The 21,169-nt window shown below is 39.5% G+C and overlaps 2 protein-coding genes across 2 annotated transcripts; both read right to left on the bottom strand.

The window, feature by feature from the left end:
- Positions 1-5,628: 5,628 nt before the first annotated feature.
- Positions 5,629-7,984, bottom strand: LOC102271974 (growth-regulated protein homolog beta). Its single transcript, XM_070372974.1, has 4 exons — positions 7,612-7,984; positions 7,397-7,520; positions 7,202-7,285; positions 5,629-6,355 (listed from the first exon to the last, which is right to left on the bottom strand). Exons 1-4 carry the CDS (start codon positions 7,700-7,702, stop codon positions 6,340-6,342), a joined length of 315 nt encoding a protein of 104 aa, XP_070229075.1. The 5' UTR covers positions 7,703-7,984; the 3' UTR covers positions 5,629-6,339.
- A 9,443-nt stretch (positions 7,985-17,427) lies between these two features.
- Positions 17,428-19,469, bottom strand: CXCL2 (C-X-C motif chemokine ligand 2). The gene is made up of 4 exons (XM_070372973.1): positions 19,302-19,469; positions 19,087-19,210; positions 18,894-18,977; positions 17,428-18,109 (listed from the first exon to the last, which is right to left on the bottom strand). Exons 1-4 carry the CDS (start codon positions 19,390-19,392, stop codon positions 18,094-18,096), a joined length of 315 nt encoding a protein of 104 aa, XP_070229074.1. The 5' UTR covers positions 19,393-19,469; the 3' UTR covers positions 17,428-18,093.
- Positions 19,470-21,169: the final 1,700 nt, after the last annotated feature.

Here is a 21,169-nt window from a genome sequence, read left to right as displayed (position 1 = left end):
TTTCACTCTCCTCTTTCATTTTCATCAAGAGGCTTTTTAGTTCTTCTTCACTTTCTGCCATAAGGGTGGTGTCATCTGCATATCTGAGGTTATTGATATTTCTCCCAGCAATCTTCATTCCAGTTTGTGCTTCTTCTAGCCCAGTGTTTCTCATGATGTACCTTGCATATAAGTTAAATAAGCAGGGTGACAATATACAGCTTTGACATACTCCTTTTCCTATTTGGAACCAGTCTGTTGTTCCATGTCCAGTTCTAACTGTTGCTTCCTGACCTGCGTATAGATTTCTCAAGAGGAAGGTCAGGTGGTCTGGTATTCCCATCTCTTTCAGAATTTTCCACAGTTTATTGTGATCCACACAGTCAAAGGCTTTGTCATAGTCAATAAAGCAGAAATAGATGTTTTTCTGGAACTCTCTTGCTTTTACAAGTTTTAACCTGTTTACCTACTCAATGGTACAAGTTTAACCAGTTTACCTACTTGATGGTACAAGTTACAGATTCTGAATGATCAACAGCACAATGAGTAGGTATGATAGAATGATCATAAGGGAATTTGGATCTCTTTCTGTTAGAGAGAGATTAAATTTTGCAAGGCTCAAAGAAGACTGAGTCAGTTCTTGGGCCAACTATAGAGTTTTGTAAGTTTTGAGGCTTAGATAGTGTACAAATAATAAGAAATTTTGTAAAGAATAAGATGAGTAAGCCACTTGTTTATATGCTAAATTTGTCCCCCCTAAAATCCAGATGTTGAAGTCCTAATCCTCATTATCTCAGAATGTGACTTTATTTGTAAATAGGCCAATTTAAAAGATAATTAAGGCAAAAATAAGCTCACTGAGGGTGGGCCTTCCTTTATCCATTATGACTGGGTTCTTGTAAGAAAAGGAGATTAGGACACAGATGATACAGAGAGAAGACCATGCTAACATACATGGAAAAGATGATCACTACAAGCCAAGGAGAAAGGCTGCAGAGGAAACCAATTGTAAGAACCCTTTTATCTTGGACTTCTAGCCTCCAGAACTCTGAGAAAATACATTTCTGCTGTATAAGCCACACAGACTATGGTACATTACTTTGTCATGGTGGCCTGAGCAAATTAATACACGACTAAGCCCAGTAATACTGGCTACAGGTGATAAACAGCTATTGAAGATTTCAAGTAAAAGGATGACCAGACAAGATGAGCTCTTTTAAACAGTCACTTTGCGGTGAATAAGACTGACTGGAGAGGCTAATCTGGGCGACTACTTAGGAAGTTATGTCAATGGTTGAATGGAAGCCAATGAAAGGCATAATTAAAACAATTTCATAAGGAAGGGAGAGAAGGAGTTTCACATGAGAGTTGTTAAGGGGATGAAAATGGCAGGATGAGAGCCCAGTTGGATGCAAAGCAAAAGGAGTCAGTCTGCGGTGAAAGCAGGGTCCCTGGTTTCGACAACAGAGTGAACTGTTCATAAAGCAAAATGGGAAAATAGAGGAGCACGTGAAATCTTGGGAGAGCTAAGTAGATTACAGTGGTTACTTGTTAACACTGGCAGCAAGGAGAAAATGCGGAGATAGACATCTGTCAAGATAAAGATCGTAGCACCTGATGATCCAGTGAAGGGAAACTGGTGGAGCTGGCAAGGAGTAGCAGTCAGGATGTCTTGGACGACCTGATGACTTACCATGTCATGGGGAAGAAATGCGCCTCACCCAGAAACACAAAGAGGGACTCTTTCTGGAGATTTTATGTCTCAGCATACCATAGAATCTGAGTGCAACCAGGGTGGAGCTGGCCCCACCAAGGCAGATGTAGTGAAAGAAAAGGAAGAGGATGCTCCTGACATGATGTTTTCGCTCTGCCCTTAACAGGCTTTGTAACCTTGGGCAAGTCAGTTGATTTCCCTTTTCCTCACTTCCTAGCACTAGCAAACCAGTGTGAAAATAAAATGATAAGCATTAGAACACTTCATTAACTCATTAACACTTGGAAGGCTCAGGAAGAGCCTCCTGCAGGAGGTGATTTCTACACTAAGAGCTGAAAAACAGGTAAAAATTAAGCAGCTGAATGAGCGAGGAGGTGGGGAGAAGCTGAAAGATGTTACAGATAGAGAGAACAGTGCTTGTAAGACCCTGAGCCAAAACAGAAATGGTGTTTTCAGAGAACCAGAAAGTGATCTGATACATGAGAATGATCTGATACATACTTAACTCTAAGCAGTTAAGTAATGTGCTCAAGGTCACATAGCTAGTAAGAGTCTGATCTCTGAATTGAGCATGTCTGCACCAGGACTTGCATTTAAACTACAAATTGTGTGCAGGCTTCCTATAGCATCATGCAAACAGAAGACCATAATCAATGGTAATACAAGTCTAACATTTCCCGGTGTGTCTAGGAGGTGATAAGGTGAATACTCACATGAGCTTAGGTAGAAAAATAAAGATGAGAATGTTAGAATGAAAGTCATTAAGTGTATAAAATTTAGGTCACAAAAGTAAGGAAGTAAAATTTAGTCAAATAATTCAACAGATAATCTACCTAACCTTTGTTTCCAATCTAGTCCTCTGAAAATAAAATCATCTCAAAGCAAATTTTCTGACTAATGCAAAACAAAATTTTATTTTTATATTTTGAATTTTATTTATTTATTTTTAATTTATAATGTGTTAAGTTCTGCTAGACAGCAAAGTGATTCAGTTATACATACATATACATTCTTTCTAAAATTCTTTTCTGTTACAGTTTAACACAGAATATTGAATATAGTTCCATGTAGGACCTTGTTGTTTATCCATTCTATTATAATGGTTTGCATCTGCTGACTCCAAACTTCCAACCCATCCTCCTCTACAACAAAATGTTGATAGTTTTTTTATTGTAAATTTGCTTACTAATCACTAAATTTTCACTAAACTCTGAAAATCCATGGTAATTGCATTTATTTTACAAACAAAACACACCCCAGATCCAGATCAGTTCAGTTTCATATGGACTTAGCAGCAGGGTGAACTGTGTTATAATCTACCCAGAAACTGGAAGAACTGGTCTGTCCATGTCTCTTACCTGGAACACTGACCCATGGCAGATTAAACTGATCTATTATAAGGTCTTCTATTAACTGTGCCCCTTTACTGGTGGTGTTTCCATTTCAACATTGTTTATATACATTTCCCTGCATCTCCCCAGTGCATACTTGCTCTTCAATCCTTACCCCAGAGTCTGCTCTCATTTAGCCAATTCCTACCCAATGGTTTGTAAACTGTGCTGGAAGTTGAACCTTTAGCAACACCGTGTTGGAGTTCAAAGATTTCCATCTAAGGGGGAACAGAAGAGAGGAAATTTTGCTGAACATTTTTCCTAGTTAACATACCTATGGTTTTTTTAAATTTATTTGTTTTTAATTGGAGCATAATTGCTTTACAATATTGGTTCGTTTCTGCCATACATCAACCCTAATCAGCCATAGGTATACATATGTCCCCTCATTCTTGAAACTCCCTCTCATTTCCCACCACACCTCACCCCTCTAGGTAGTCACAGAGCATCTGGTTTGCAAATTCCCACTGGGTATCATTGGAAAGACTGATGCTGAAGCTGAAACTCCAATACTTTGATGCGAAGAACTGACTCACTGGAAAGGACCCTGATGCTGGGAAAGATTGAAGGCAGGAGGAAAAGGGGATGACAGAGAATGAGATAGTTGGATGACATCACTGACTTGATGGACAGGAATATGAGCAAGCTCCGGGAGTTGGTGATGGACAGGGAAGCCTGGCGTGCTGCAGCCCATGGGGTCACAAAGAGTCGGACAAGACTGAGCAACTAAACTGAAATGATCTATTTTACACATGGAAATATATATGTTTTAATGATACTCTCTCAATGTGTCCCACTCTCTCCTTCCCCCACTGTATAAGGAGGTGGATGAACCTGAAGCCTGTTATACAGAGTGAAGTCAGTCAGAAAGAGAAAAACTAATGTAGTATATTAATGTGTATATATATGGAATCTAGAAAGATGGTACTGATGAACATATTTGAGGGCAGCAATGGAGATGCAGACATAGAGAACATACTTATGATCTGCATAAGACAATTTATAGCCATTGTAATCATTTACATGTTTAGTAGGCATAACAGACCCCAGACTACATAAAAAGTATAGCAGAGCTTTTGTTTAAATGTCAATATGTTTAAGAAGAAAAAAATTTTGCTTCAAGACACCTTGGCATGTACTGTATCTCTCTTTTTGATAAAAATCATCACCCTTATATTCTCAGGAGCCAAGCAAATTTTCTATCTTTCACTGTGACTCTAAAAGGAGACTATCCGGAGCTAAATACTGAAGCAACAGTATATGTAGGGCTTCCCAGGTGGCACAAGTGGTAAAGAATCCACTTGCAGTACAGGAGATGTGGGTTTGATCCCTGGGTCGGGAAGATTACCTGGAGAAGGAAATGGCAACCACTCCAGTATTCTTGCCTGGAAAATTCCATGAACAGAGGAGCCTGGTAGGCTCCATGGGGTCACAAAAGCCAGACATGACTTAGTAACTAAACCACCACCACTACCAAAGATAACCTTGTACTACCAGAACCCGTGAGTATGTTACCTTACATTGCAAAAGGAACTTTGCAGATGGGATTAAGGGTCTTGCAAGGAGAGATTGTCTTGCTTTATCCTGGGTGGCCTGATATAATTCACAAAGATTCTCATAAAAAAGGAAGTAGGAGAAGTCAGAATCAGACAGAAGGTAATGCGGCAGAGCAGAAAGACCAAAAGAAAACATCTCAGAGAAAGAAATGCTCCTCTCTCTAAGTTTTTCTGACTAGTTTAATAGTTAAATTGACATGAGACAGATTAGCAGGAGTAAATCAAACAAAAGTTTAATAATATATCTACATGGGAGAGACCCAGGAAAACTGAGTAACTCACCAAAATAGCCAAAGCCCTCACTTTAAATACCATCCTAAGCTAAAGACAAAAGATGTTGGGAGTAATGGTTATGGGGCTTTTGGGGAGAGAAGCAATTTACCTGGGAATAGAAAAGCCAATGTTTGATAATATTTGTTGCACCATGCAGAGATAATGGGGCACGAAGTGAACTCTGATTTTTAGATCCTGCTTAGAGTTTGCCTCACCACCCCTGGCCCATATTCTTTGCAGAGATCTCTTCTAAGTCTATTCTGAAAACAGGTTTTTTATCTAAATTCTTTTAGGCAGTTAAGATAGAGGTTACAAAAAACAAAAAAAAACACATTTCTGAATCTTCTGCTTATTAAAAATAACCAACAAAGAGACACATTTGGTGGGAGGCCATGTTGATGGCTTTAAGATACAGGAAGATGATCATAAGCTATGAAACATAGATGACCTCTGGAAGCTAAAAAGACCAAGGCGATGGATTTTCCCCTAGTGCCTCCAGAATGAGGCAGCAATGCAGACAGCTTGACCTTAGTCCAGTGGAACTAATTTTGGTCTTCTGACTTCCAGAATTGTAAAAGAATAAGTATATTATTTTAAACTACTAAATTTGTAATAATTTGTTACAACAGCAATAGAAAACCCAAGTGCTGGGTATTCAAGAGGGAGGATAAAAGTGGTCAAGAAATAAAAAGGAAACTTAAGCAAGAAATTTGTGTAAAAAGCTTTATTTTCATGTTATTAATAAAAATACATCAATAAATACTTAAACTTCTCTATTCCAAGACATAGAGAAACATTTAGATAACTCACACTAAACAAGGCATTATGCCTTACAATGAAGACATAAAATGTCCAAGGGATATTTAGATCATTGTCATTTGTAAAGGTTCAACATCAGAAATGTTGACTACAGACAGTGAAATGTTTCAATAAATAACAACTGACAATCTTCTCTACAAAAAGTAAATGTATACATACATTCCCTACATTAACAGTGATCGTGACCTATCTGTTTGCTTGAACCCTCCACTACTGTCTCTAGCCTTTACTATAGTGGATAGTACAGTGTGGAATACCCTCTCCCCAAAAATAGTTTAATAAGTGAAGAACACTTAAAACACACCATCTTCAAATTAAATAACAGTCAGGATTGAACTAACTTTAAGTTAACATAAAAATAAACTTTGAAACGAACAGTACCAAGAACTGCCAAACACATTCACTCCTTTAAATATTAGAATATCAATACACAGGCTTTGAAACATAAATAAATAAATACAGATGTAAATAAATAGAACTCTCATAAGACACAGCAAAATACATTAAACACAGTCCAGATGGCCCCGGGAACCATTTGTTTTTCTTCTTTTACTTCACTTCCACTGAGGCTGCTGGAGTATCAAGAAGCTCGTTCCATCTCTCTTGATCAGTTGGCACTAGCCCTGCGATGAGAAAATGGTTACTGTTAGTAGGACCCCCAAAACCTCACAGCCCTGCACTATGTGGTTGCTACCTAGACCATTGCTGCACTGTATGACAGAAAATGCCAGGCTCCTAAATGCTATTTAATTAGGAACATGGAGTCTGTGGTAGCAATCTTACTATTTTCAAAAAGCGAGAATATAATGCCACCTTGAGCTAAAAAAAAGTACATGCATGACATCACTTAAGCCTCATGGCAAACTCCGCTAAATACCTATTACTATTATTCCCCATGTTATTGAGACTTAAAGAGATTAAGTACTTTCCCTGGGGTTACAGGAATAATAAAGGGTGGAACCTAGACTTGCTCTGTGTTGGCAGAGGACAGGGGAAGGGGCGTTCCCTGAAAAGTCCCTGGCTTCACCCCCAAGCCTGAGCTCCATATGACCCAAACCCAAGAGTTTTACCTCTCAGGTCTGAAGCCCATGTAAAACTTGAGGTAAACAGTATTTGTTCCTTAACAGATAGGAAGCATTTTAGCATCACTGGCTAACTCTGCTTCACCTTTTGGGCTTCCTTGGTGGCTCAGATGGTAAAGAATCTGCCTACAATACAGGGGACCGGGATTCAGTCCCTGGGGCTTCATCTTTTAGAAACATACATTTACCACACTCAAAGAGCGAGGAGGCCATGAGGCACTGGAAGTGTCCTTTTGACACCAGAGCGGATTAATGACCTTAATGGCAAATTTAATTCTGAAATATTGATTTTTTTTCATTTCTTCAGCTAAATCCTAGGTTTCTCTGACATAACTTTCGGCAGGCAGAATGACTCTAGTCACACGATGAATAAAAACCACAACTCACTTGTTTAGCATCTTATCGATGATTTTCTTAACCATGGGGGCGGTGGGGTTGAGACACACCTCCTGACCAGTCTTGAGACTGGCTCTGCAGAGAGAAGAAGAATCTACGTGAGGTGGGGGTACATTTGGGGGTCGGGGTGGGAGCATCGGCACGGTGGGTGGTGATGACGAGGACAGCAACGGAAGTGCCACTTACATGACTTCGGTTTGGTCGCAGTGGGGGCCGGGGGTTGTCACCTTCACGCTCTGGATGTTCTTGAGGTGAATCCCCTGCAAGGTCTGCAGGCACTGGCAGCGCAGTTCGTTGACCACGGGCGCCCCTGCGGGAAGGACAGAGTGGGTTAGGGGCTGTCCCCATGGGTACCCACCCGTCCCCGTCCGGCCCAGGGGATCCCGGGCGCCGGGTCTCACCTGCTGCGCGCCGGCCGGCGGCCACCAGGAGCAGGAGCAGCATCGCTGCGCCGAGGAGCCGGGGGGCGGCGGCGGTCGCGGCTCGGGCCATGGGTCTCAGCTCGGAGGGTCTGTGTCTGCTGCGGGAAGGCTGGCGGGAGCGCTGGCTGAGCGGGTACTGTGGCTCCTTGAGTCTAGCGAACCCCTTTTATCCTGATCGGATGGGAGTTGCCAGCCTCGGGGACAGGGAAATTCCCGGTCCGGAAGGAAGGCGCGGCCCCGCCCGCCTCACGCGTTATCTGCGCACTCGGGGAGTCATCCCCTTACCCAAATCCCCACCGGAGGGTGAGTCGCCTTGCAAGAAGTGTTGTCACGTCTTAGAGGAGACAGGCATCATGACAAACGTTAGTTATTAAGATTGAGGGAATTAAGGCCAGGGAGGAGGGCCGCAGAGAGAACTGATTTTCTACGTGTTACTTACACTTAAGTATTTTGGGACTTGATGATTTTATCCACGTCTGCATAAATACACTCTTAAAGCACATGTCATGTCAAACTATGCATGAGAATGTTCTCTTACTTCCCGGTATTTTACGAGCACAAATAAATCACACTTCATGTCATATTATCCCCGCAGTAGTGAGAGGATGACCAATATCAAAAGTTTAATTTTGTGTTTACATTGCAACTAAAGTGTCGCAATCCTACATAGCTTCCTTCCCTGGTGAAATTCTGGAACTTCCAGAGCTCGAGTAGATTCACGAATACCAGCTTTTTTTTGCGTACAGTGTGTTGACTGATCCGTGAACTAAGGGACAAGTGGTCATTTGGACCTATTCCAGGGAGGGAAAGGTGTGTCCCGGTCCAGTTTCTAGTTTTGTCCAAGAACAAAATAAGTCACAGGAATTGGAGTGTGGGTTTGGGGGGGGGCGAGGAATGCCTAGTGCCAGCAGTGAGAGTAGCACCCTTCACTCTTCTAACCAAAAAAACAGGTGTTCCTGTGAAGTATCTAAGAGCTAATATCATGAATGTCATACCATTTACTTGTTTGATGGTCACAAATCTCATTTTATCTTCATCTTATATGGACTTTTCTGCTTCCAGTGATTTGATTTCCTTCCAAAGAAATAATTGTTGTCCTATTTTATTTGTACTGATTTCTAAAAAGACACTTCAAGCAGTTGATTGAAGACGTCATAATTGTGTAGTATATTTTTCACCCTTAGTTTTAATGTCCTTTGTTGGATTATGCTCAGGTAGGTTTCAGATGGTTTAGGTGTGATTCTGGATGCAGATCTGTTAAAAGTATGGGGACACCCAGTGGTAAGCAAGACAGGGGAGGGGAGGTTGGAAGGGTGGGTAAAGACACAGAGCAGGCCTCTGTTACAGGTTGCAAAGTAGGAATTTCAGCTCTTGGAAATATTGATCCATGGCATTTAATTGTCCGTGCCTTAGTTTCTCATCTGTAAAATAGAGATGAACTGTATATCTACTTCAACCGGCTGTTACCATGAATAAATGTATTAGCATTGGAAAACACCTGTACATATTAAATGCTATAAATAATTTTTTAAAACTAAAATAGAAATTGTTTTTTTCCATATTACTAAGCTGAAATTAATCTGAGGATAAAATCTTTGCACAAAGAGAAAATAATTATTGAAGAAAAAAAAAACAAAATAAAAACAAAAACTATTCCAACATAAAATGTTTGCATATTTTTTCTTAAGAGAAAACAGGGTACAATTTTTTCTTATCTAGTTTGTTGAGTAATCTTATAATTCTAGTTTTAGTCATTTCAACTACAAAATGTGAATAAAAGTGAAGATGTCTCATTTTGATTATTAGAAAAGATTAAGAGTAACTAGACTATAATAAAGATTTGTCTTTACATTTTTTTGTCAGTATAGTCCTGAGATAACAGGAAATTTAACTTTTAAAAAAAGAGTAGGGAATGAAAGATGACCTAAAGCTTATAAAATATGAGTAACTCAGCAATAATTGAGAATTTGCTTAGATACTGTTGTTATTTTTATTTTTCTGGAATTCTTAATTGGAAATATACTTGACACTTGACTCAATGAACATGAGTTTGCGCAAACTCTGAGAGATACTGAAGGACAGGGAAGGGTGGCATGCTGCAGTCCATGGGGTTGCAAAGAGTCAGACATGACAGCAACTGAACAACAGCAATACTTAACACTTGGATAACATGGGCTCAAACTGCATAGGTCCACTTATACACAGACTTGTTTCAATAAACATATTGGAAAAAATTTGGGAGATTTGTGGCAATTTGAAAAAAAAAAAAAAAAACTTGCAGACTAACCACGTAGCCTAGAAATGTCAAAAAAAAAAAAAACCCAGGAAAAAGTTACTATGTCATGAATGGATAGAATCCATGTAAATACTGGTCTGTTCTTATGTAGGCATAAGGTGAGTGATACTTAATATAAAATTAATATGTTAGCTTTCTTCCTGTTTTATAACTTTGCTTTTATTACATTAACCATACAGTATGCCTCTCTATTTCACAATTGGAGAAACTATCATCACAGGTAAATTTTTTTTTAAATGTAACCATGTTTCTAATACTATGTTATGAATATGACTGTAATACTGTTGGCCATAAGGTTTTTATAATGGTTCATTCGTTATAATATAGGCTAAGCTACTGTGAAGCAATTGTATCAATTAAGCTACCACAAAGCAATCATATTGCTTCCTTGTTATCAATGCATTAATCTTTATATCTGTAATTAAATATGAATTTTACATTATTTTTCATTTTTGATGAGTCATGTTATTAGTACATATAACATCTACAGTGTTTTGTATTAAATAAGACAATGTTGATGGAGATACTGACATGATTCATCTTATAAACATATGACAAACTTAAAGTATCAATAAATACAGTACAGTAATATAAATGTATTTTCTCATTGTTAAAATTTTCCTAATAAAAGTGCCCTAATTTTCTTTACTGTAGGTTACTTTATTTTAAGAATAAAGTATATAACACAAATGGGCTTCTCTGGTGACTCAGCAGTATAAAGAGTCCTCCTGCCAACACAGGAGACTCTGGTTCTCTCTCTGAGTTGGGAAGATCCCCTGGAGAAGGAAATAGCCACCCACTCCAGTGTTCTTCCCTGGAAAATCCCCACAGATGAGGAGCCTGGTGGGCTACAGTCCATGAGGTTGCAAGAGTCAGACACAATTTAGTGACTAAATGAAATATGTATTAATTGACTGTTTGTGCCATTGGTAAGACTTCCAGTCAACAGTAGGTGATAAGTAGTTAAGTTTTTGGAAAGTCAAAACTTATACTTGGATTTTCAACTGCACCTCTAACCCCCATGTTTTCAAGGGTCAACTATATTATGTTTTCTTGAGATAATCAGTGGCTCAGAGACATAACAGATATTCTTTAAAAGTTAAAAAATTTGATTTTCTTTTTCTGATTAAAATGTATATCTGCTTATTATAGAACAAGTATAAAGGACAGAAAACATGAAGAGATTGTTATTAAGACTTTTAAACTTCTGTTCAAGAAGCAAACTTTTGCAGATCTTTCCTTTTTTCTTCAACATCCTAGTATCTGACATGTTTTATGTGTTTATGAGATGCTAAGTAAACACGAAGTGCTATCATAAATAACACTTTGATGTAATAGGCAATATTCTAAGTCTTTTGCACATATGTAAAACCCACTTAGTCTTAACTGCCTTATGAAATAGTCACCAGTTATTTTCTTCACAATTTTTCCCCCACAGGGAAACTATTAATAAGTTGCCAAGATCTCAGAGTTAAGATAATTCAGAATTTGAACTTCAGGCAGTGTAGCTTTAGCCACTCCACAATAAAAAATTATTTATTTTTCCTGAAACAAATGACAGTTAACTTCAGAGGAGCAGTCTTGTTTTGTTATTCTCATGGTTGAATAGTTCAACTTCACCTTTCCTAAAACTTGAAAATAGCCAACTGCTCAAGAGTCGCCAGTGTTTTATTTCACTGACAACAAGAGTTTTTGTGTCATGAATATTATATACTTGAATTTAATAAAATCCATATCTATTCATCTAGTGATTTGATTTTCCAAATCAGTGGACTTCAACTCAAAAATCAGGTCAGGAATAATGACTCTACCCTGAGAGTTTCCCAGAAGTGAACTGAGCAATACCATCAGCTCTTATTTGCTGAAATAAGGATCACAGTTTTCTACTGACTTTGTTTGAGCACTTTGTCATATTTTATTATCTAAAATATTTTGCCTTCAGCATTAATTGGAGACTACCCAGACATTTATTCTCTTTATAACTTAAGAAACCAGAGAATGTTTGCTCTAATGCTTTCCAGATCCAAACCAAAGTATTGGCATAAGCCAATACTTGGGGTGAACGAATAGAGAATCAAAGCACTGTAGTAGCCAAAAGGATAAACCACATCAAGAAGCACCATCGTATTGTAGAATTATCTTCAATTGTATGCCTAAGACTTTGTATATTGTCTTAATAAACATTGCTTAATGAACATTTATTTCTTACAAAATAAAGTGCAAAAGATTTTTTCTACTTTAATATATCAGTTCTCAAAATTTAATCCTTAATGGCACTATATTATTTTTCAGATCATTTAAAATGCAATAATGTGGGAATCCCCCTAGTGGTCCACCCTTTCACTATGGAGGGTCTGAGTTCCATCACTGGTTGGGGAAAAAAGATTCTGCAAGCCTCACAACATGGCCAAAAACAAAAGAAAAAAATTTAAAAATAAAAAGCAATAGTATTCTGAAATGTATATACACAAACTTTCAACTAAGGCAATCATCAGTTTTAAAAGTATAGAGCCAACCCTATATTAAAAGAATTAGTAGCTAAATTTCATTTTGAGCTGCCATATTTACAGCATTATGCAGATTTGATTGACATTATCTAATCTGCCTTTAAAATCCAGAATTGTGGGACTTCCCTGGTGGTCCAGTGGTTAACACTCTGGGCTCCCAATGCAGGGGGCCTGGGTTCAGTACCTGGTCAGGGAACTAGATCCCACATGCAGCAACTTAAGCTTGGTACAGTCAAAAAAAAAAAAAAAGTCCAGCGTTGGTGCTGTATCCCCAGATGATGGAGCTTCAGGAATGGTCTGTGCTCTGCTGCTCTCCCCATGCTGGCCTTGGGAAGTTGTGCCCACAATTGCCAACCCTGTCTTGCCGCAATGATTACTTTGGGTAGAATGATTCTGGCACAGAGAGGAGAAGAATGAAGATGTTGGAAGCAATATTCCTGTTGTGTTATATCTAGTAGAACAGAAATTTAAAACTTCGCCCGTGCTTGAGAAGAGCGTGCCTAAAATGAAGCCAGCACAGAGAAAAGCAGCCTGATCCAGAGTGAGACTGTTATGAAGTTTTGAACTGCATTACTGAGCTTTTTTGCATCTACTCATCAGTCTTTTAGTTTCATAGGTCAGATGAGTCTCTCTTGATTAACCCAATTCGAATTAGGTTTTTTGTTACTGACTCTACTTATTGCCAGAATTATCTTATGAAAAAGGAGGGTGTTTCAACTCAAATTTAATGCCTTTCTCCATTTGTTTCTTCACTTTCAATGGTTATTTTTTCAGCTTTTATAAGGTGGGAATGAAGTCTGGTGCTGGGGATATAAAGAGGAATAAGAGACTCTGCTACCATCTAACTCTCAATGCAGTAGGAAATGAATGTAAAAAAGAGAAGTTTCGGAAAAGCTACCATGGCAAACCATTCCCAAGGTATTGGGAGTGAGAAGGGAGACTTACTGCAACTCTTATAGAGGGTTTATGAGAGTTGTCAGACAAGTTTTCCTGAAAGAAGTGCTCACTTATGCAAATCTTAGGAATAAGGGGCTTTCCAGGTAAATGGGGAACACAGAGGGGTGGAAAACATTCCAGGAGAGGATCAAGGGGGCAAAGGCATGGTTATTGAAAAGAGCATGTGAGTACTGAGAGAGCAAGTGTCTTGCATTTAGAGCTCATTCTACGAGCAGGAAGAGGGAAAAAGAGGCTGGAGGAGGTGGCAGGGCTGGGACACTGGAGGCCGTGTGCTCATAGGATCCTGCTTCTCCATCAAGACCCAGTTCGGATGTTACCTCCGTTGGGAAGTCTCTCCATGCACCTCAAGGTGTTTCTGTAGCCTTCTTGCACAGACTACATTGTGAGCTTTATCAGCTGTCTACCATGGGGAGGAGGAAAGGCTAGGGTAACCTAAGATTCACAGTGTGTGCAGAAAAGGAGGGGTGGTAGATATTGTAAAACTAACAATAATTAATAATAATAAGCAGAAACTTCATAGAAACCCAAATAGAACAGAGTGACCAGAAGGGGGCGCTCTCACACTCTGGGACAAGAACTGAACCCAACAGGAAGAAGACTCCTTTCCCTGCAAAGACTCAGTCCATGAAAATCCATGGATTTTGTTTACCGTAGCCCTCCCAACTTCTTGTTCCTTTCTATAAAAATGTTCTTCCCTTACCGCGTGGGGACTTGGATGGAGCTTGCCATGGTTGCAGACTTCAAATTGCAATTCTTTGCTGGTCTTGAATAAACCCATCTTTACTGGAGAAATATCTGACAATCTATCAGTTTTAGGTCAAAAATATTAAGTCAAAGGGCATTTATAAAGCACATACAATGTATTGATGCAAGAGTTTGTGGTCAGTTTTGTAGAAGATATGTAGTGGAAAAAGCTGAAACATGAAGTTCTTCTTCATGCGTACTTTCTTCTGCAATAGAGTTAGTCTTACCTTCTGTTCCTGTCGGAAAGACAGCCTGACAATTGCAAAATCTCTGAATATTTAAATTCATTTCAATTATCTCTGAATACCAAGTAATATGTTAAGTTTGGGCATTATTCCAAGTCTTCTAAAGAATAGATTTCAGTGTAAACTTTGACTTTCTGTTTTTTTTTAAGATTGTTTTTTAAACTTTTGTGGAGGTAATTAAAATACATCACATATGTATAAGCCAAAGAAATACAGAAATGCCAAAATTACCAAAGAATATGTCAAGAAATAGATATAGGAAGTGAGGAAATGTCTCCGTGGAAATATTTTTTATCACTCTTGGCTACGTGATGACCCTGTTTTGATGCTTTCTGTATTATGGAAGCAAAATTTAGGAAGTTGAGAGATGAGATAAACCACAGCAAGCATATCACGTACAGTAATATGTTATTACATATTTCAGCTAGGAAAGTTATACTCATCATAAAAATCTTGATGATCAGAGAATATCCTCTGTAACTTTTCAAGGTTTTAAAATTTGTTGATACATTCTTTATGACCTGCCAATGCAGAAGAAGTAAGAGATGTAAGTTCAATTCCTGGGTCAGGAAGATCCCCTGGAGGAGGGCCTGGCAACCCACTTCAGTATTCTTGCCTGGAGAATCCCAGAGAAGCCTGGCGGGCTAAAGTCTGTAGGGTTGCAAAGAGTTGCAAAGAGATGACAGAAGTCACTTGCATGCATGCACAATATGTCAACCATTAACAAGTATATCAATAATTTATACTAATAATAAATTAATAAGTAATTAATACATCAGTATATCCATGCCAAGTTTCTTTCAAGTGTTTTTCTGCATGATATAATGCTTTAATTCTTTTCATTTCAAATGATCTGGGTCCTAATGCTTAAAGTGTGCCTTTTTAAAGCAACATTGATTCTTTTTGTCTTAATTACACAGCCTGATGGTCTTTGACTTTTAATTTGAATGTTTATCTCATTTCAATTTACTATAATTTCTAATATATTTGGATTTAATGTCTTATCTTTTTAAAAATAGACTTTCAATTTGGAATAATTTTCAAAGTTAGTTTACTTTTTTTTTTTTTGGCTTTGCCGGGTCTTCATTTCTGCTCAGGCTTTTCTCTAGTTGCAGGGAAAGGGGTTACTCTCTAGTTGCAGTGCATGGGCTTTTCTTTGCAGTGGCTTCTCTTGTTTCGGAGCACAGGCCCTATGGTGAGCGGGTTTCAGAAGTTGCAGCACAGGGTTTGTCGTTGTGGTTCCCAGGCTGGAGAGCACAGACTCAGTAATTGTTGAACATGGGTTTACTTGCTCCACGGCATGTGGGATCTTCTTGGACCAGAGATCAAAACCACGTCTCCTACATTGGTAAGCGTGTTCTTTACCACTGAGCCACCAGGAAAGCCCCAGAATAATTTTAGATTTACTAAACACTTGCATAGATAGCACATGGAGTTCCTGTGGACCTTGGCCCAGTATCTCCTCTTGTTGATATTCTACATATTTATAATCACTTGTCAAAACTAAGAAATTAGCATTGGCACATTGCTGTTAACTAAACTCCAGCCTCCGTTTGGGTCTTACCACTTTCCATTAATGTCTTTTTTCTATTCCTGGATCCAATCCAGCATACCACATGGCATTAAGTCATGTGTCTTTTGTCTCCTTAGAGCTGTGACAGATTCTCAGTTTTGTCTCTCATGAATTTGACAGTTTTATAGCATGCTAAATGCTAAATCACTTCAGTCGTGTCCAACTCCGTGCGACCCCATAGACGGCAGCCCACCAGGCTCCCCCATCCCTGGGATTCTCCAGGCAAGAACACTGGAGTGGGTTGCCATTTCCTTCTCCAGTGCAGGAAAGTGAAAAGTGAAAGTGAAGTTGCTCAGAAAGTGAAGTCGCTCAGTTGTATCCGACTCTTAGCAACCCCATGGACTGCAGCCTACCAGGCTCCTCCATCCATGGGATTTTCTAGGCAAGATAAGTTATTTTGTAGAATGTTCCTCCATGTGGATTTTTAGGATGATTTTCTGATGATTACACTGGGATTATTGATTTGGGGTAAGAATAGCATGAAGATGAAGTGTCCTTCTCATCACATCATATGAGTACATGTGATATCAAGTGGTGATAATAAACTTAATCACTTGGTTAAGTGACAGATTCTCTGTTGTAAGTTTATTGTTTTTCCTTTTTCCTTACCTCTTTTTTGGAAGTAAGTCACTAAGTCCAGCTCAAACTCAGGTGTGTGTGAAAGGGTTGGAATTAAACCCCACCTTCAAGAGGCTCTACTTATATTATTAGAAATCCCTCCAAAAGGAAGCCATTTCTCCCTGTGCCATCTGTTGTTTTGTTCCTTTATTCCTTAATTTTTGTCTACTTTTGTATTATACAGGTATTTTCTTTTATTCCATTTTCTCCCTTTTTTTAAATTTTTAAATCTAAAATTTAGCATTTTTTTTATTGGTTGTCCTAAAAATTACTATATTCTTGCCACATTGCAATTTTCTTTAAAGCTTTCCCTAACAATGTATTATATTGTATAACACATTGTATTATAAATCTATTTATCTCCCTACCTATCATTTGTGCTACTTTTGTCATATATTTTACTGTACACTATGTATTTATTTCTACTGACCATTATTATTGTCATTTTAAACAACACAAACTGCTCCTGTTCTTAGGAATAATCTACTTTTCTCTTTTTCTCCCAGCTTCATTAAAAGGAAAAGAATTGCATAGCTGTTTGAAAAACCATTTTATCAAAACAATTTAATAGGAGCCCTTGTTGAAATACTAATAAAAATTCAACAGTTTATAAAGAACTACTTTTGAATAACAAATTGGTCAGTGTGAAAAAAACAGCAATTTTCTTTTTATAAAACTAGAATTCTCAAAGTGGTTGAGGAGGGTAGTATATCAAATATTCCTTCTCAAGTTAGAGAAAAAAAGGGAATAACAGCCTGGAGTTGGCATTAAGTTAGGCACAACCTAAGCCTGAGTGTATAATACCTTGAGCACCCAGTAGGAACTAAAGATCAAGAAGAATAAAACAAAACTTAATCATGTTATTTTTTTTGCAAAACTTTTATTTTCATGTCATTTAAAAAATGTAACAGTAGTTTTAACTTCTTTGTTCCAAAACAAAGAGAAACACCACATAGTAAACATTAAACAAGGCATTATGCCTTACAAGCAAGACATAAAATGTCCAAGGGAAATTTCAACATAAAAATGTTGATCACATAATATGAAATCATTTCAATAAATAACAACTGACATTCTTTTTAAAAAGTAAAGAAATAGAAATGCACATACTTTCCCTGATTCTAATAGTGATTTCACTGTCTGATTGTATAAATTCCCCTCTCCCACTCACTGCCTCCACCTCTCTCACAGAGCCTGGCACTTTATGGTCTTCCAATAAATATCAGTGGAATAAAACATTTAAAACTCATCATCTTCATATTAAATAACAATCAGGACTGGGTTATGTTTGATTTAACATAATCACATCTTTAAACACTAACATGTAAAAGACTAAAATACCAGCTTTGAAAAATAAATACGTATATAAATAAATAGAACTCATATAAAATAGTCCAGCACATCAAATCCTTTCTAGTTGTCCCTGGAAACCAGCCATTCTCTTCTTCATTTTCAGTTCCTCTATGAGCAGAGACCACTTTTCAGGAACTGTCACTAATGAATTTCTTACTTCCCTCTAGGTCAGTTGGTGCTGCCCCTGCAATGAGAAAAGGGTTAGGGTTATAAGTGCTGAGGAAAGCTACTCTTCTTGTACAGGCCCCAAGGCTGGAGGGACTTCTGCATGCAGACCCTGGCCCAGCTCCGCACTCAGAAAAGGTTTCTGCTCAAAGGGATTAAAAAACTTTCACAGGCATCCTAGACAGGGAGCTTTCACTGCAAAGTCCTGCTCTTCACTGCTAAGTTTTTGAGGTCCCTGTTGCCCATGGAGACCTGGGTCTCCATTTTCCAGGTAGAAACCATTGAGGAATGGAGGTAAACAACATCTGTTCTTTAATGGTTTGGAAGCATTTTACCATTTCTGGTTAAATTTACTTAATCTTTTGAAATCGCTCAGTTGTGTCTGATTCTTTGTGACCCTATGGACTGTAGGCCACCAGGCTCCTCTGTCCATGGAATGCTCCAGTCAAGAAGATTGGAGTGGGTAGCCATTCCCTTCTCCAGGGGATCTACCTGACCCAAGGGTTGAACCTGGGTCGCCTGCATTGCAAGTGAATTTTTAACCTTCTGAGCCACCAGGAAAGCCCTACTGAATCTTTTAGGAACATACAGGCTCATTTGAATGGGGATGGAGAGGAGGACCAGGACAGAGGGAGCTGGAAATAGCCTTAGGACACTAGAGCAGATCAAATTTAATGGGGAAATAATGGGTTTTAGTCTTACAACTAAACTGTGGATTTATCAAATACTATTTTCAGGAGGTAGATGCCAGTATTTGAGAGCAATGGCTCTAGTTGCAAGTAGGAATAAAATCCATGACTTACTTGTTTAGCATCTTATTGATGATTTTCTTAACCATGGGAGCTTCAGGGTTGAGACAAGCTTCCTGACCATTCTTAAGAGTGGCTCTGCAGAGAGAAGGGAGAATCCACGTGAGGCAGGAGGTCGGGCTGTAAGTCTAGGTTGGGGCATCCGGACGACAGGGGTGATAAGGACAACAACAGTGGCTCTACTTACATGACTTCGGTTTGGCCGCAGTGGGGGCCGGGGGGCGTCATCTTCACGCTCTGGATGTTTTTGAGGTGAATCCCCTGCAAAGTTTGCAGGCAATGGCAGCGCAGTTCGTTGACCACGGGCGCCCCTGCGGGAAGGACAGAGTGGGTTAGGGGCTGTCCCCAGGGGTACCCACCCGTCCCCGTCCGGCCCAGGGCATCCCGGGCGCCGGGTCTCACCTGCTGCGCGCCGGCCGGCGGCCACCAGGAGCAGGAGCAGCATCGCTGTGCGGAGGAGCCGGGGGGCGGCGGCGGTCGCGGCTCGGGCCATGGGTCTCAGCTCGGAGGGTCTGTGTCTGCTGCGGGAAGGCTGGCGGGAGCGCTGGCTGAGCGGGCTCTGTGGCTCCCCGAGCCGGGTGAACCCCTTTTATCCATGGTTGGGGCGGGAGTTGGCAGCGCAGGGCCCGGGAAATTCCCGGACGCGCGGGTCATTCCCGGTGCGGAAGGAAGGCTTGGCCCCGCCTGCCTCCCAGGGAATCCACGCACGCGGGGTGTCCTCTTTGTGCCCAAATCCCCAGGAGGGGAATGAGTCGCCGCCAGGCTGGGGCTACCTAAGGTCGAGAGGGGGTGTGCCATGGGCGCCGGACACCCCTAGTTGTCAGCGAGAGTTGTCAGACTGATTAGACTAGTATAGTATAAGCACCACAGCTTAGGGGGGAGTTAGTTTCTTTCAAAGACACATCTATTTTGGAGATTGAACGAGTTGAGGCTAGAATGGCAGCCTTTATTTGTTTGTTTTGTCTGTCTTTCCTCTTTCTCTTTAATTTGCATTTTGTAGATTTTATGAATCCCTGAAATAAATGCACTGCTTAAAATAACATCTGTCATCTCAGTTTATATGTAAGAACCTTTGTCTAATTCCTGATGTTCTAGGATCAAAAATAAATCATGCTAGTGCCATTGTTTTTTGTTTTTTGTTTTTTTTTTTTTTGAGATATGGACTGGGGGTGAGGGCCAGGGACATATTAAATGGGTTGATTCCCTGTTTATTTTAGGATACTGTGTTGTAATCTCTTATCGGTCCTTTCTTCGAAATTCTGGAACTTAGTGATTCCAAGAACACCACTTTTTGTTATACAGAAGGCTGTGTTTTCACCCACCACAGATATCAGGTATTATTAAGGGCCATGTTGGGCTCAGGAGGTCCCTTCACCTATCCTAGGCCTGTCTGTGGGCGGAAAAGATCTTAAGATGAGAAAGCTAGTGCCTAAGATTCCTGACTTTAAGCAGCAAACAGATATGGCTTTGGACACAAATACTAGATTACTAGTATATTTCACTCTGTGTTGTTTGAATTTGCCTATTTCTTTGGACTGATTCCCTCCTGGGAATCAACTATCAATGTACTTACATTTCAAATTCTATGTAACTGAAGGCTTTTCACTTTCAGCATCAGTTTCAATATCCCTTTTTGGATTAAACTGTAGTTGGTCTAAGTTGACCGTCCAGAGGTAAGGACCTTGGGGATGTGTGTGATGTTCTGTGGATGCTGTGAGAAGGATTGGGAAGTGGAGGAAGAGGGTCTGCCTCAGGAACAGAGGGAGTTTGTCAATCAGGCTGTCAAGGCTGAAATCTCAACTTCACATTTACCTGCCATGTGACCATGGGATCATGGTCAATTATTTAATCTGTCCCTGCTTTTGCTCTTCCTCTGTTAAAGCAAGCTAATGATAGTGTCTGCCTCACAGAGTTGCTATGAATATGAAATGTGTTAACATTTCTAGAAGAGTGTGTGCTCAGTAGTGTCCAAAGAGTAGCACATATAAAGTGCTATATAAATATTTGCTAAATAAAATAGAAGTGTTGACAATCTTACTGTTATGCATTAAATGTTAGCACCCTCCAAAAATTCCTATGCTGAAGCCCTATACCTCACTGAGATGGTATATGACCATGGAGCCTTTTGGTGATTAGGTTTATTTGAGGTCATCAGGATGGGGTCATCACAGTAGGATTAGTGCCATTATAGCAAAAGATACCCAAAGAGCTGGTTGTCTCTCTCAGTGATGTTAGAATAAAACAAGGTGATTTCACTACCTGCAAACCAG

The sequence above is a fragment of the Bos mutus genome, chromosome 6 (assembly GCF_027580195.1).
Source record: "Bos mutus isolate GX-2022 chromosome 6, NWIPB_WYAK_1.1, whole genome shotgun sequence".
Taxonomy (NCBI): Eukaryota; Metazoa; Chordata; class Mammalia; order Artiodactyla; family Bovidae; genus Bos; species Bos mutus.
Note: the sequence above shows the minus strand (reverse complement) of the source record. Positions and strands in the feature narration are given on the sequence as shown.